The sequence below is a fragment of the Manis javanica genome, chromosome 13 (assembly GCF_040802235.1).
Source record: "Manis javanica isolate MJ-LG chromosome 13, MJ_LKY, whole genome shotgun sequence".
Taxonomy (NCBI): Eukaryota; Metazoa; Chordata; class Mammalia; order Pholidota; family Manidae; genus Manis; species Manis javanica.
The window spans coordinates 86,510,368-86,523,232 of NC_133168.1; the positions used below are offsets into that span (position 1 = coordinate 86,510,368).

At 59.5% G+C, this 12,865-nt stretch overlaps 2 protein-coding genes across 13 annotated transcripts in view; one reads left to right on the forward strand and one right to left on the reverse strand.

Moving 5' to 3' along the window:
- Window positions 1-7,924, forward strand: part of NFIX (nuclear factor I X) — a 94,554-nt gene extending 86,630 nt beyond the window's left edge. For 7 of the 12 annotated variants that reach the window (XM_037022547.2, XM_037022548.2, XM_037022544.2 and 4 more), the window contains one exon: window positions 4,077-7,924. In XM_037022547.2, coding sequence (XP_036878442.1) covers window positions 4,077-4,304 — 228 coding nt within the window. In that variant the 3' untranslated portion in view covers window positions 4,305-7,924. Of the gene's footprint in view, window positions 1-3,890; window positions 4,024-4,076 lie in introns of those variants that run through there. The other 5 variants (XM_017664531.3, XM_017664532.3, XM_037022549.2 and 2 more) reach the window with 2 other exon arrangements.
- Window positions 7,925-8,149: 225 nt separating this feature from the next.
- On the reverse strand, window positions 8,150-11,254 carry LYL1 (LYL1 basic helix-loop-helix family member). Its single transcript, XM_017664576.3, has 4 exons — window positions 11,118-11,254; window positions 9,853-10,205; window positions 9,679-9,770; window positions 8,150-8,794 (listed from the first exon to the last, which is right to left on the reverse strand). The coding sequence occupies exons 2-4, from the start codon at window positions 10,182-10,184 to the stop codon at window positions 8,439-8,441; spliced, it is 780 nt and encodes a 259-aa protein (XP_017520065.2). The 5' UTR covers window positions 10,185-10,205; window positions 11,118-11,254; the 3' UTR covers window positions 8,150-8,438.
- Window positions 11,255-12,865: the final 1,611 nt, after the last annotated feature.

A 12,865-nucleotide genomic window follows, 5' to 3' on the forward strand; every position in this document is an offset into this window, starting at 1 on the left:
CAGCTGGAAGACTTGACCCCCACCCTCCCCTCTCCCCTGGCTTTGGGTGGGCTGGGTGAGGGGTGGAGGAGAGACAGAGCTGGCCTGGTGGGCCATGTGCCCAGAGACTCTGGCACCAAGGGTAGGGCAGGGCCCATCGCCTCCCTGGGGGCCCCTCCTCCAAGTCCTCATGAACCCTGATAGAGGGGAAGCCAGGCTGCTGGAGCCCCCAGTTGCGCTCTCATCCACTCCCAGTTCTCACAAGGAAACATGCCCACCCCACCCCCAGACCTGTTACTGGAGGCCCTTGGACCCAGTTTTGCACAGGCATCTGTGCACAGACATACTTGTGGGCCCCCTCCTCCCTGAGAGCCTGTCCCCAAGAGGCTGGGAATAGCCCAGCGGAAGCCAGAGCCCTCAGGGCACAGAGAGGACCTGTCTCAGGGGCAGGGCAGAGGTGGCTTTTATAGTGTGGGGTTTCTTGGGAAAGAACATGCAAGTATTTTTTCTCTTTTGCACATTTTGCAAAAACACTGCCCTGTAAGCGCAGGGCCTTGCAGGCTTCCTCAGCCCCGGGAAATCCACCTCGATCCAGAGCCCCCAGCCGCTCTTGGCTCCTGCTCCTTCTGCTCAGAGGCCTGAGTCAGAGAAAGTTGATGGATGGAAGTTTTGTGTGTGTGGTTTGAGGTTTTGTTTTTTTTCCCTTTTCCTTTCCCTCTTTCAAAAAAAAAAAAAAAAGCCAACAACTTCGTCAAACTTCAAACTTCAGATCTCCCTAGTGGCAAGGAAGGGAGGGGAGGAGAACTTCAGCCCCCTTCAGCTTCCCACCCCCTTTCCCCAGAGTCACGTCTGACCCGTCTGGTTTCCAGGAGCAACCAGACATGATGTAACACCCAGATGAACTTGAACTTGGGGGTGTTGAGAAGAAAAACAATGGCTCTGAGCAGGGGCTGGAGCCAGCCCCCTCTGCTCTGTGCCAGGGAGGCTGAGAGAGCCCTGCTGGCGGAGGGCGGGAGGGGTGCCAGAGGAAGGGACAGCAGACAGGCCTCCCCTCTCGGTTCTGGCTGGCACCAGGCGGCAGGGCTCCACCGCCTCTCCCTGGGGCTCGGCTGCTCATAACTCTGACTGTGGTCACTCACTCACTCTCGGGGACCACTGCCACAAGCCCTCCCCACTAAACCTGTTTCCGCCTTCCTCTCTTTCTCTGCTCACTCTGCTTGGACTTTGGGGCCAAGTCAGAGTTTGAGACAAGTTTGGGAAATAGTTTTTCTCCTCCTTGTTCCTGAGAGGAGCCCGAGCCCCAGTCCCCGGGAGCAGGCAGGTGTGTCTGGGTTCTGGGGGCTGGGGGACCAGAGCTGGACAAGCCGAGCTGAGAGCCCTTGGGCCTGGGGACAGGCAGGCGGCTGCAGCGGGTACAGGGGATATAGTGGGGGTGGTTTCCACAGTAACCAGTGACTTTAGCTGATCTCTGGAGCACCAGATGGAGAAAGAACAATAGAATGAGGGAAGAAAAGAGAATTTTAGCAATTTTGTCATTCCCAGGGCAGCACTTTTTACTTAATTTTAATCAGTTTTGGACCTGGCTCAGGAAGCAGAGAGGGGTGAGCAGAAAAAGCCACTCCATGCTTGGCAGCAGATCACCCCCCACCGATTCCTGGGACCCATAGGAGGCACCGGGGAGCCCTGTTGGAGCTGCCTTTGTCCCTAACTCCAGGCCTGGAACCAGAGTCTCTGAGGGCCCTCCCAGTCTGAGCACTGGTGGTTGTCCCCACACTGTGCAACTCAGGAAACCCCAAAGGGGCCAGCCTGGGACCTTGACTTGGTCTGCCAAAGACAGAGGGCCCAAGCCAGCCCTCCCTGTCCTGGTTGCCCCTGCCTCCTTTCCCTTACAGGGAAGGGGAGGGGCAGGCTCACAGCCGGGGCAGTAGTCTAAGCATTCCCATGTCATCTCCCCTTAGGAAGGGGGTCCCAGAGAACACTGAGGCCAAGGCTGCAGGGAGGGGGGCTCACCCAGGCAGCCCCCCACTTCCTTGGTCCAAGACTAGAAGCCCAGGAACTAGCTGCTGACCTGACCTGGCCCTCCCCCACCCGCTCTGGGGATGCCTCAGGCCAGGGATTCCCCTGCACCTTGCCAGGCCAGGCCAGGCCACCATGAGCCTCCATTCAGCCTTAGTCAGTTGATGGGCTTAGACTGTGGGCAGGTGCCCCAGGAGGCCCACCACAGGAGAGCAGGTCTCCTCTGTGTGTGCTCTGCAGCACATGGCAGGAGGTGTGGCATCTCTGCCTGCTCCATAAATGCCAGCAGTACCCTGGGCATTGAGGTAACCCCAAATGCCATTTCCAAATGCCCTCCATTTGTACCATCCAATGGGGTAGCCACTGTCCATGTGTGGCTGTATAAATTTATATTAGGTAACTAACTAGAGAAAACTTTAGTCCCTTGGTCACACTAGCCATATTTCCAGTGCTTAGAAGCCATGGATACCTAGCAGCTACCACACTGGACAGTGCAAATAGAGAGAATGTTTCCATTGTCCCAAAAGGTTCTAGATGATCTTTGAAGCCCTTTCTAACTCTAAAATTTGATGCTCCATTTCACAGCAGACCACAGCCTGTGGTCCCAAACCAAACCCTAAGGGGCAGGGCTGGCCTACAGGTATAATGTGTGTAACTGAAACAACTGTTTTAAATATTGAAAAATTTCATATGGAACTCTGTCTGGACTTTTGGCTTCGTTTGAAAAGTTGGCTAATCTAGCTGCCTCAGGCCCTCGCCCCACATGGCAGCCTTGGCCCTTAGCCACTACAGACCCTGCCTCCCTGTGGGCATGTTACATGTAGGAGCACTGACTGAATTGCCCCCTGTATTTGAGTTCCCTGGCAGGTCAGCCACCCTCTTTTACTTGGCTTCTGTGTAGGGTTGGAGTGAGGGTAGAATGAATGAGTCAATGACCAGTGCACGCTCTGTAGTTAAGTTCTGCATGGGCCCTGCAGATCTCTGTCTGTGACCTAGATCCTGGGAGAGGCCCCAAGATGCATTTCAGGGATCCCCATTTTGCCCGAAGTTTATCACCAGGCATATACCCAGGCACTGTAGACCATAGAGGAGGACCCCCACCACCATGCCCCTTGGCCATGAGGTGGGGCAGAGGCTTTGGCTGAGGGCATTGCCAAGCAGCGCAGCCCTGGGGGTCTACCCTGAGTGTATTTTGTGAAAAGTGGCTGCCAAGGCCCATTTGTAGGAAGGTGGCGCCCCCTGCTGGCACCCTGTGGAAAGCCGTGCCCACCCCAGGGAGCCTCAGGTCCATCCCCTCGGCTTAGTGGTCCTAAGGGTAGGGGATCAAGCACAGTGGGCTACAGGGCCCCTCCCTCAAGCCTGGCTCTGCTTGGGACTGAAGCCATGTGCTGTCCCCCCCATCCCCAGCCTTTCAGCCTGTGGGACCTTGGCTGGGGTGTCCAGACAGGAATTTCTCCCTCTAATCCAAACAGATAGAAAACTCAGCAAGAAACCCCCACCCCACTCTCAAAACCCCTCTGGGGACAAAAGCTCCAGCCTGGCATCCTCCCCACCCTGCAGGATCCACACAAAAACTTAAACAATTGGAAACATAGCCAGACCCCAGGTCTGTGCCTGTGCCAGCCACAGGGGTCCCACCCGCTCGGCATGGTGCCCACAGGAAGGCCAGCTGGATGCTAGCACAGGGGGCAGAGTCCCTTGCAGGGGCAAGATTCCCATAGGAGAACTGACAGAATGGGGATGTACCTCTGCATGGGGTGTTGGTGTCCTTGGCTTTGCTGGAGCTGGGACCTCCAGGGGCCTTGGGCACAGGCCTGTAGTCAAAGGGCCAGGTGGGAGCCAGAAGGGACCGGCACCCACTGTTCTCAGTATTGCTTCCTTTTGTCCCCTTTCAGTCCTGGTTCCTCTGATAAGATCGACAAAAGAAATGACAAAATGCAAAGAAGAGGTTCCTCAAACAGGGGGAGAAGAAATTTTGAGACGTGGAAAACTCCCCCAGCCCAGCCCAGCCCAGCCCAGCCCCGCCCCACTGAAAAGCAAAAATTAGACGTCGTCAGCCACTCAGCCCTTCTCTCCTCCAGCCCAGGGACCCCTGTAGGCCCCCAGAAGCAGCCCAGTTCTCGGAGAGCCCTCAGAAGAGGTCTCGGTGGAGCTGTGCACCAGCAGCCAAGCAGAAAGAAGCATGCAAAACGGATTCTTGTCAAGTAGAGGACAGAAAGAAAGGATGCAGAACTGCCTTCCTCCCATCCCATTCAGGCCTCGTGGGGAAGGAGCACAATCCCCAGACAGAGCAACCCGCACAGTTCTGAAGGGGCCTGTCCTCCACCCTCACTCTTCCTAAGGGAACCCCACCCCACCCCCACCCAGACTTGGGCAGAGCTTCCCTAAGGGAGCTGGAAGGCCCAGCTTATAAAGATGGTGGGGGGCGGATCTCTGGGGTGCTCCCTCCAGGCTCCACCTCTCCCTCCCTGTCTGCCCCCTCATAGTCTTCTCCTTTGGCTTCTCCCCCAACTGCTCTGGACTAGGCCAGACAGTGGCCTCCATGTCCCCCAGACCTGGGGGGCAGGGGGCATCCTTGGAGCTAGTTTTACTCTTCTGGAGTGGAGGGTGTTCAGCCACCCAACCCTGAGCTGCGGGGACGTTTCCAGGGTCCCAGGCCCCTCTGTAGAGTCCATAGGAAAGAGTCACAATGCTTTCCCAGCCTAGGACAGGCCCCCTCTTCCCTCATTCTGCAGGCCCGGAGGGTCACCCTCCTGCCCTACCACAAGTGAGGGAGGTGGGCCCCAGGTTGCCCCCACACCCTGCCCTGCATGCCAGTGCCCTCGCTCCGCCCCATCAGTCCCTACCCCTGCCCCTCGCGCAGACAGCCCTGCAATGGCCGGGCCGGAGAGTGGAGCAGAAAGGGACCCGGGAGCCGAGCAAGGAGGCCGAGGCAGCCGCTGCCGCCTGGGCTCTGCCACCACCTGCGCTAGGTAGGCGCCCTGCCCACCAACTTCCAGTTCCTGTGGAGGGTGCTGGGTGTCGTCCAAAAGTGTTTTGGAGCTTTCTCTGTCTGCCCCCACTTTCCTTACCACACTGCCCCATGGCCACTTCTCTCTGGATTTCAGCTGTAATGTCTTTGCTGTTTATTTAGGGGGTGGGGCTTTCGTTGTTTGGGTCTTTTGCTGTTGAAATTGGGATCTCCCCCTCCATTTGAGCAACTTGGGAACAATCTAGTAACACCACAGGAAGTAGCTCCCCCTAGCCCCCACCTCCCCCTGGGATGGTTGGGGGCCAGACCAGAGGGTCTTCAGAAGCCTCCTGGGAGGGAGGGGAGCAAGAGCACGCCCAGCCCCCTCCAGGGTGTGACTTGACCCCTCTGGCTTGTCTTTCTGTGCCTTACTCCCCTCCTCGCTTCGGTCCCCAGTCCTCGTGCCTCCTCTCTCTCTCTCTTCCCTTCTCAACTGTTTGAAAACACAAAGCACAGGTCAGGATCCTCTGAAAGTCAATCAACCCAACATTGCACCATAGGGGTGGGTTATGGGCTTTATTTATTGTGAATCTAGTATTTGAGGCTGTGGCCTCGGAGGGGAGGAAGGGAGGGAGCCAGCTGGGGAGGGCAGAAGGGCCCTTACCTGGGACATAGGGGCACCCCATCCCCAAGCTGGAAGCCGCAAGGTGGCTGGCCCCAGGGTGGCTTTTGTTGGAAGTTTAGCGAAGCCCCTCCCCCAGCCGCGTGCAACACTCGGGGAGGTCCGGGACTGAGAAGCAGGGGACAGGGGATCCCGTGGGATCCGGGGGGGCGTGGGGGTGGGGGTGGGGGCCGGGTGGGCCGGGCGTGACGCGCGGTCAAAGTGCAATGATTTTTCAGTTTGGTTGGCTAAACAGGGTCAGAGCTGAAAGGCGAGCGTAAGGGACCCCCTGCCCGGCCGCACGCGCCCCTTCCCTCCAAGACAATCGGGGCAGCGGGACGCCCGCCCGGGCGAGGTCGGAAGCTGCAGGCCAGCTGGGCCGGGGCGGGAACGCTCCCCGCGGGGCTGCCGGGCGGGTGGGGAGTGAGGGCCGCGCCTTTCCCAAGTGTCGTTGTGAGAGGCAGGTGAGGGGCGACAAGGGCGACAGGAGATGTGGGGACGTGTTAGAAGTGGAAAAAGACCCACAAAAAATATATATGGGGGAAATGAATTTTTTTTTCATTGAACCAAGTGCAATGCATCAGAGAGTTTTCCTATCTTTGTATGTTAAGAGATTGTTAAAAATTCTATTTTTGTTGTAATGTCCTCGCGGCCCTGGGGACGCTAAAAGAACCAGGCCTGTCCCGCCTTGCGCGGGAATAACGAAAGCTGACTGTTTTTTCCTTTTTTTTTTTTCTCCACTTTTTTTTTTAAGTCGTTTTCCTGCGTTGACGAGGATGATCTGGGGTTTTTATTTGTTTCGTCGTTCGTTCTCGGTTTCGGTGGGAGGGCTGAAGGAAACGTTCATATTTTAGAGTTAAAAAATAAAACAGCTCGACATTTAAAAAACACCAGATCAAAAAGGAAAAGGACGAGAGAAAATTATTTTTAAGATAATTTAACATAAAAACCCTGGTGCTTCTTACATTATAAAGTATGTTAAAAAAAAAAACCCCACAAACTATTATACATAAGTTTATGAATCAATTAAATATCCTGCACTTGTTAGGAACACGCATATCCCTTCTTTGTTGAGTTTAACGGAACGGGACAGCGGCGTGCGCCCGGCGGCTGGGCTGCTCTGGCCGCGGGTCTCCCCGGGCGACCCCTCCCCAGGGCTCAGCGCTCCCTCCTCGCCCCACCCCCGTCCGGGCACCGGGGCGCGGCGGGGGCGTCCCCAGCCCCTCCCCTGCAGAGGTCAATGCCAACGAATAAAAGTCCCCTCCCTCCCTCTCCGCCCCAAGCGCCCTTCTTTGAGCCAGAAGCCAACTTGACCCTCACCAGCATTAAAAGGAGCGCGCTCAGCAAGTTGGTAGTTCCTCCCCCGCCTCCCCCAGTCACCGCCACCCCTCCCGTCCCTGCCGCCGTCGCCCTCCGGGGAGCACGGGGAGGACTCGACGCTCCAGGACAGGACCAGCCACGCTGACAGGTCGATTCGCCCAGGCCCGCGCACGCACGCACGCACGCACACGGCCCCGCACACAGCCCCACCCCGCCCTGCAACCAGCCCCGTTGACTGCCTTACACACCCGCCCCCGCGCTGGCCGGCCGACCTAGTGCCTTGTTCTCACCCCCGTGCTGGCGGAGCGGACGCCGCGCTCTGGGTCCCAGAGGGGCCGGGTGGCTCAGACGACCCACCACTTCCCCACCCCGACCGTGCTGAACGGACCCCCCATACGAGAGAAAATAAAGGAGCAATAAAGTCACGAGAACTTTCGTCCCCCAATCGAGAGCCCGAGGGGCAACCCAGCCCCGCCTCTGCTCCCCCACCCACCCTCGGGGCGCCCCTCCCCCTGCAAGCCAGCCTGGGCCAGCCCCGCTTCGGCCCCTCCTGGGAGATCCGTGCGCCCGACCAGCACCAGCATCGCGGACCGCAAAGGCCGCCCGTCCCGTCAAACAAGTTTCTTCTTAGGCTAAGAAACGCAGTATATACGAGTATCTCTATATATAGTACTAATGGATTTGGTGTGCTTCCCCCTTAGCGTCCCGTCCCTCCGCTCCTCCTCCTTCAGCCTGGTCTCCCCTCTCTCTGCCCTCCACCCCCGTCTCTGCACTGAGATACATAAGAAACAAGGGTAGTTTACTGTCTGTTTTGTTTTCTGGGTTTTCAGTGTCCTAGCGGAATGCAAGTAGGCAGCCAGCCCGTTTGTTCCCTCTCCGCCCCGCCCCGCCCCCGTCACTGCGCTTCTGTTATACCATCTTTGCCTGACTCTCTCCGGCTTCTCCATTGAATGGCTAATGTGTATGTGAAATAAAGAAATAAAGAAAAACAAAAGCAAGACCGCCTCAGCCTTCGCTAACGCAACTGTGCGGGATCGGGCCGAGATCGCTGGGTTGGGGCGCCGCGTGGATTCTGCTCTCTCCAGGCACCAGGAGCACCGCGGGCGCCGTCGAGCGGAGTGGACCCGTCTCCGGAAGGGGGCGCCAGTGAGAAGGGCGAAGGCTCTCCAGCTCCTCCCCACCTCTTTCGGTACCCCAGCCCGGAAAAAAGAGGCACCCTTGAGTCCGTTGACCGCTCTGCCATGTTGGTTACCGAACCTCGCCCCCGGGAGGGGGACTCGGACAAGGCCACTTCCAGCGGGCAGTGGGTGATAAAAGGGTCTGCAGGGTCCCTGGGGGTGACGGTCGCCCTTCCAGACCCCGGGGCCATTTTCCCCGTAGGGGACGTGCTCACTAGTCCCTCGTCGTCGGGGGAGTTCTCTCCAGACCAGGCTCGCGACTCGTCCGCCTCTTCCTCGAAGGCCCTGGCCTGAGTTCCCAGTGCCCCAGGTCTCAGAGGCGACGCTGCAGAGGTCACCGCACCTCGGGGCTCACGGCCGCTTGTTGTTCTGTCTTGATGGGCCGGGCCGCCCCACTGCGGTTGCCGTCGGAGGCGCCGTCGTCCGGGCCTCGGTGCGCCAGCCGTTTGCGGGGCCCGGGAGGGGTTGGGCCTGCGGCCAGAGCAGCTGCCTGGTCGCGCAGCAGCCGCACCAGGAAGCCAATGTATTTCATGGCGAGGCGGAGCACCTCGTTCTTGCTTAGCTTCCGGTCGGGCGGGTGCGTTGGCAGCAGTTTCCTGAGCTCTGCGAAGGCGCCGTTCACGTTCTGCTGCCTCCAGCGCTCGCGGCTGTTGGTGAACACGCGCCTTGCCACCTTCTGGGGCTGGTGCCCTTGGGACAGGAGGGGCAGGGTTGGCACCAAGGCCCAGGGAGCGCCCCCTCCTGCCCTCACCACAGGCACCCAGCACCCTCGAGGGTGCCTTCAACACAGGCGATGGGTTGGGGCTTTCCCTGTCCAGGGGAACCCACCCCCACCATGCCAGTTAGCAACACCCTCCATAACAAGGACCATCAGAGGCCCAGACTGCAGACACCTGGGGCCCTCTGTATCTGACTGTCACACCTTTATATTCACGGCCTAGATTCCCTAGGGAAATGTTCCCTGCGGCTGCCAGTCTGGGGAGCTGTCCCTGTGGTTCTCATTCTGAGTGCATCCCTGTGTGTGGCTGGGTGTGCTGGTGGGCCTGAGAGGTTCTCTTGTCGTGACTGTGGTCCTGTGTGTGTCTCAGGTGGTTGTGTCAACTCCTGGCACATCTAAATGGCTGTGGTTGTGTGTGAGCGTTGCCATGGGGTTGTAGTCACATGGCTGTGTCATATGTGGCTGTGGTTCTGTGGCTGACTCTTGTGTGGCTGGGTCCTAAGTGGCTGTGGCTGTGTGGCTGTCTCCTGCGTGGTTGTGGTTCCATGCCTATCTTTTGTGTGGCTCTCTTGCATGGTGATTGTCCTGTGGCTGTTTCCTGCATGGTTGTGCATTCAAATGGAGCTGTCATTTTGTGACTTCTGGGCCATGTTATGTTTTACCCTGATTTTTTGTGGCTTGTTGGGGGGTTGTCAGGTGGAACTGGCCATGGGTGTAACCTGTGTGAGTACTGAACCCCCGTGTGGGCTGCCCTGTGTATGTCTGTGTGCACCATCAACACCTCCCCCTGTGGAAGGGTATGCAACAGACGTGGGACCCAGTAGAGATGGCCATGCACACAGAGACCCACACTCACCCTCAGCCAGCTCCAGCGCACAGTGGCTTGGTCTCCGCTTCAGCCGGCTACTAGGGAAGATGTTGAAAGGTCCTGCTGGCCCAATGTAGAGGCTGTAAGGAGTTGTGGGTCACTAATGCCTTGTGAGCAAACCCTAGCCCCAGATTCCCCCCCAGGCCTCAGCTCCCCACTGACCTGTTGAGAAAGGGGTGAGGGTGATAATGCAGGGCCAGGGGGGGTGGGGCAGCTCCCAGAGCAGACAGTTGCAGCAGTGGGGGCCGCAGGGCACTGAGCTCCGTGGTGGCCATGGCTGTCCCTGGGGGCCTAGTGTGACCCAGGCTGATGACTGGCACGCCAGGGGGCAGCCCGGGGGGTGAGGAGCCTCTGTGGCCCAGCTCCTCTGCCTTCAGGGGCCCAGGTGAGGCTGGCTTGGGGGGCAGTTCAGGTGCTGGGCTGGGGGCACACACCATCTCAGGCTTCTCAGTCATGGTGGGGCCCACCTCTGCCTGGGCCTGGGGTGGGCACATGGACCCCGAGGGGGTGCTCACCTGTGGGAGGGAAGGGGGATTAGATGCCACAAGCCCCCTTTAGCACAAGAGAGAGGGAGGGAGGGAGGGCAAGTGCAGGGGATGGCCAGTCAGTGGGCAAAAACAGGTGGGGGGCTGGGCCCAGAAACTGCCAGGACATCGGGGGTTGTCCAACACAGGGGCAGGAGGTGCCTACCCAGCTGGGCAGTGCTGAGTTCAGCAGTGCTGTCTCTGAGCTATTTGTGACCCATGAGGACCTCAGTCACCCAGACCCTGAGCAAATTTCCCTTCTTTCAGAATCCCCTCAGCTGGTGCCTGGGAGGGCAAGGCAAGGAACCAATACCAGATCCTGGGACCCTCCAGGATGTCCCAGTAATCTTCAGTCTGCTCCTGAGACCCCCTCACTGATATCATGTAACCTTGGAATCCTTCCACAATGGACCTTGGCCCTTCACTAACTCCCTCTTACCCCTGGCTGTCCGTGTGGCTCTCAGCTATGACCCCAAGGCTCCCCCGTGCTGCTTCCATGTCAAACCTACATGTCAGACTCCAGCGACTCCCCACCCCCACTGAAAATGTCTCTCTTACTAACCCTGTGGCCCTACTGCTGATGCTATGACCCCAAATGCTGACCCCAGGATCCCCAAACACTGACCCCACTGCCTTACACACAGCCATGCCCCAGTCCTCCCTCTGACCCTGGGATCCCCCCACCCCTACCTCCATCAGCATCCCTCCCTGCACCCTGGCCTGGAATGTCCCAGCAATGCCTGGGACTCCCGGACCCTCTAGCCTTGTCTTCCCTTGTTTGGCCCTGGAGAAGCTGGCCTGGTCTCTCCCTTAGGGGATCCCTGTTGATGAATGAATGAATGAACAAATGAATGAATGCAGGCAGGCCGGGATCCCCCACTTTCAGGCTGGCTCCCCTCTTACCCCAGCGCTGGTCCTGCTGCCTGGTGAGTGTCCCGGCTCTGCCCTTCAGGGCCAGATGCAGTTCGGCTTCAGGCCAGGCTCTGCAGCCCCACTCCTGTCCTGCCTCTGTGGTCCAGGCCGCTGGGAGCCAGCCGCCCTGACCAGGCAGCGGCGTTGGCCGCGCCTCTTCCCGGGATCCCAAGGGCCACCGCAAGGGCGTGGGTCCCTCGAGGGAAAGTGAGCGCCTCCAGGCCAGCCCGCCCTCTCCCCGCCCCTGGCGGCTCAGTTTCCTCCCTCTCACCCCCCGGCGGGCCGCGACGGAGGATGCTGGGCCGGCACAGATAAGGGCCTGGCTGCCTGGCCACGCCTGATAAGGAGCCGGCCTGACCCCGGAGGAAACCAGCGGGCGGGGATCTCTGAGCGCGGGCCTCAAGGCCCCGCCCCCAGCCTCCACGGGCCGGTCTCCACTGTCACCCTTGGGGCCTCACCTTTCAGTCACCCTAGGTACCGGAGGCCCTCCCCCCTCGGGGGCCCAGTGCACAGCTGGCAGTAAGGTGCACTCAGGATGCACGAAGAGGGGAAACCGAGGCAGGGAATCAGAGGCCTCCTGTGTCACTTGGGTCTGGCTTCTGGCTTTGAGCATCCCCTGCCCAAGTGTCTGTGCTCGCGAGGGTGGAGGAGAGCGTTTTCCGGCCCTGCTGGGGGCCTCGTGACCCGGGGCCCCCTCCTTCTCTTCTCGTCACCCTGCCTGGTTCCTCTTTTTACTGGGCCCCTCCCTGCCTTCCCACCACCCACCTTCCCAGACTGTGTGGGGAGGGAAGGCAGTTCCAACAGAGGGCTCTGAGGTCCAGCCTGGGCAGGTGTTCTGGACCCCCATGCATGCTGTCCACACCACCTTTCCAGGCCCAAGAGGGTGAACGGAAGTGCCACAGCTGGGAGGGACTTCCTAGGATGCCAGGGCAATAGGCAGTCCTACCATGGCATGTCCCCCTAGGCTGAAGGATCACATGGCCTCATCTTGGTGGTCCCTGGCTTTCAGCCCACAGGGGCCGTGGGCACAGCTAGGCAGCAGTAACAAGGCCCTTCCTTATCTCCAGTGCCCTCCTACTTGAGTAGGTCATTATTTGCCCTGTGTATCTGGGGGATAGCAAGAGCCCTTAGACAGGCCTTCATCTGCCACCCAGCACCAATGCCAACACCACCCTTTCAGGATTCAGGTTTGGCTCAGGATCCCATAACCATCCTACTACCCCGGGAAACGTTAAGTACAGTGCTTATGCACGTGGGTGAACTCTGCTAGTCCTACGACTCTGGTGTGTTCGCAGGGTCCCACAGCTACCACCCTGGAGGTGGAATTCTGCCCCACGCTGCTCCGCTGCTCCATTAACTTTGCTAACCCCCCTACCCTGCGAAGAGCAGACGCAGCAGCCTGCCTGGTGTCTGTGTTCGAGGCAGAGGGGCCGCGGGGCAGGAAGCACCTGGTCTGGAGCGGATGCAAGAGGCGCCTGGTTCCGGTCCGGCTTCCGCCACCACTACCCCTGCAGTGGAGCTGGGCCAGAGAAACCAGGCGGCGGAGAATGTGGCGCGAGGCCACGTGGGGGATCGGAGGCTGGAGCACCGCCTGCGCGCGCGCCCGTATGCGGGAGCGCGCCGACGGGGAGTGGGGCCGAGGTAGGAAGCCCGGCGGGCGCGAGCTTACGGCTGCCGCCCCGTGGCCGCCTCTGGCACCTCAGGCGCCAGCCACGCGGGGCTCCGAGGCTGGCTGCCTT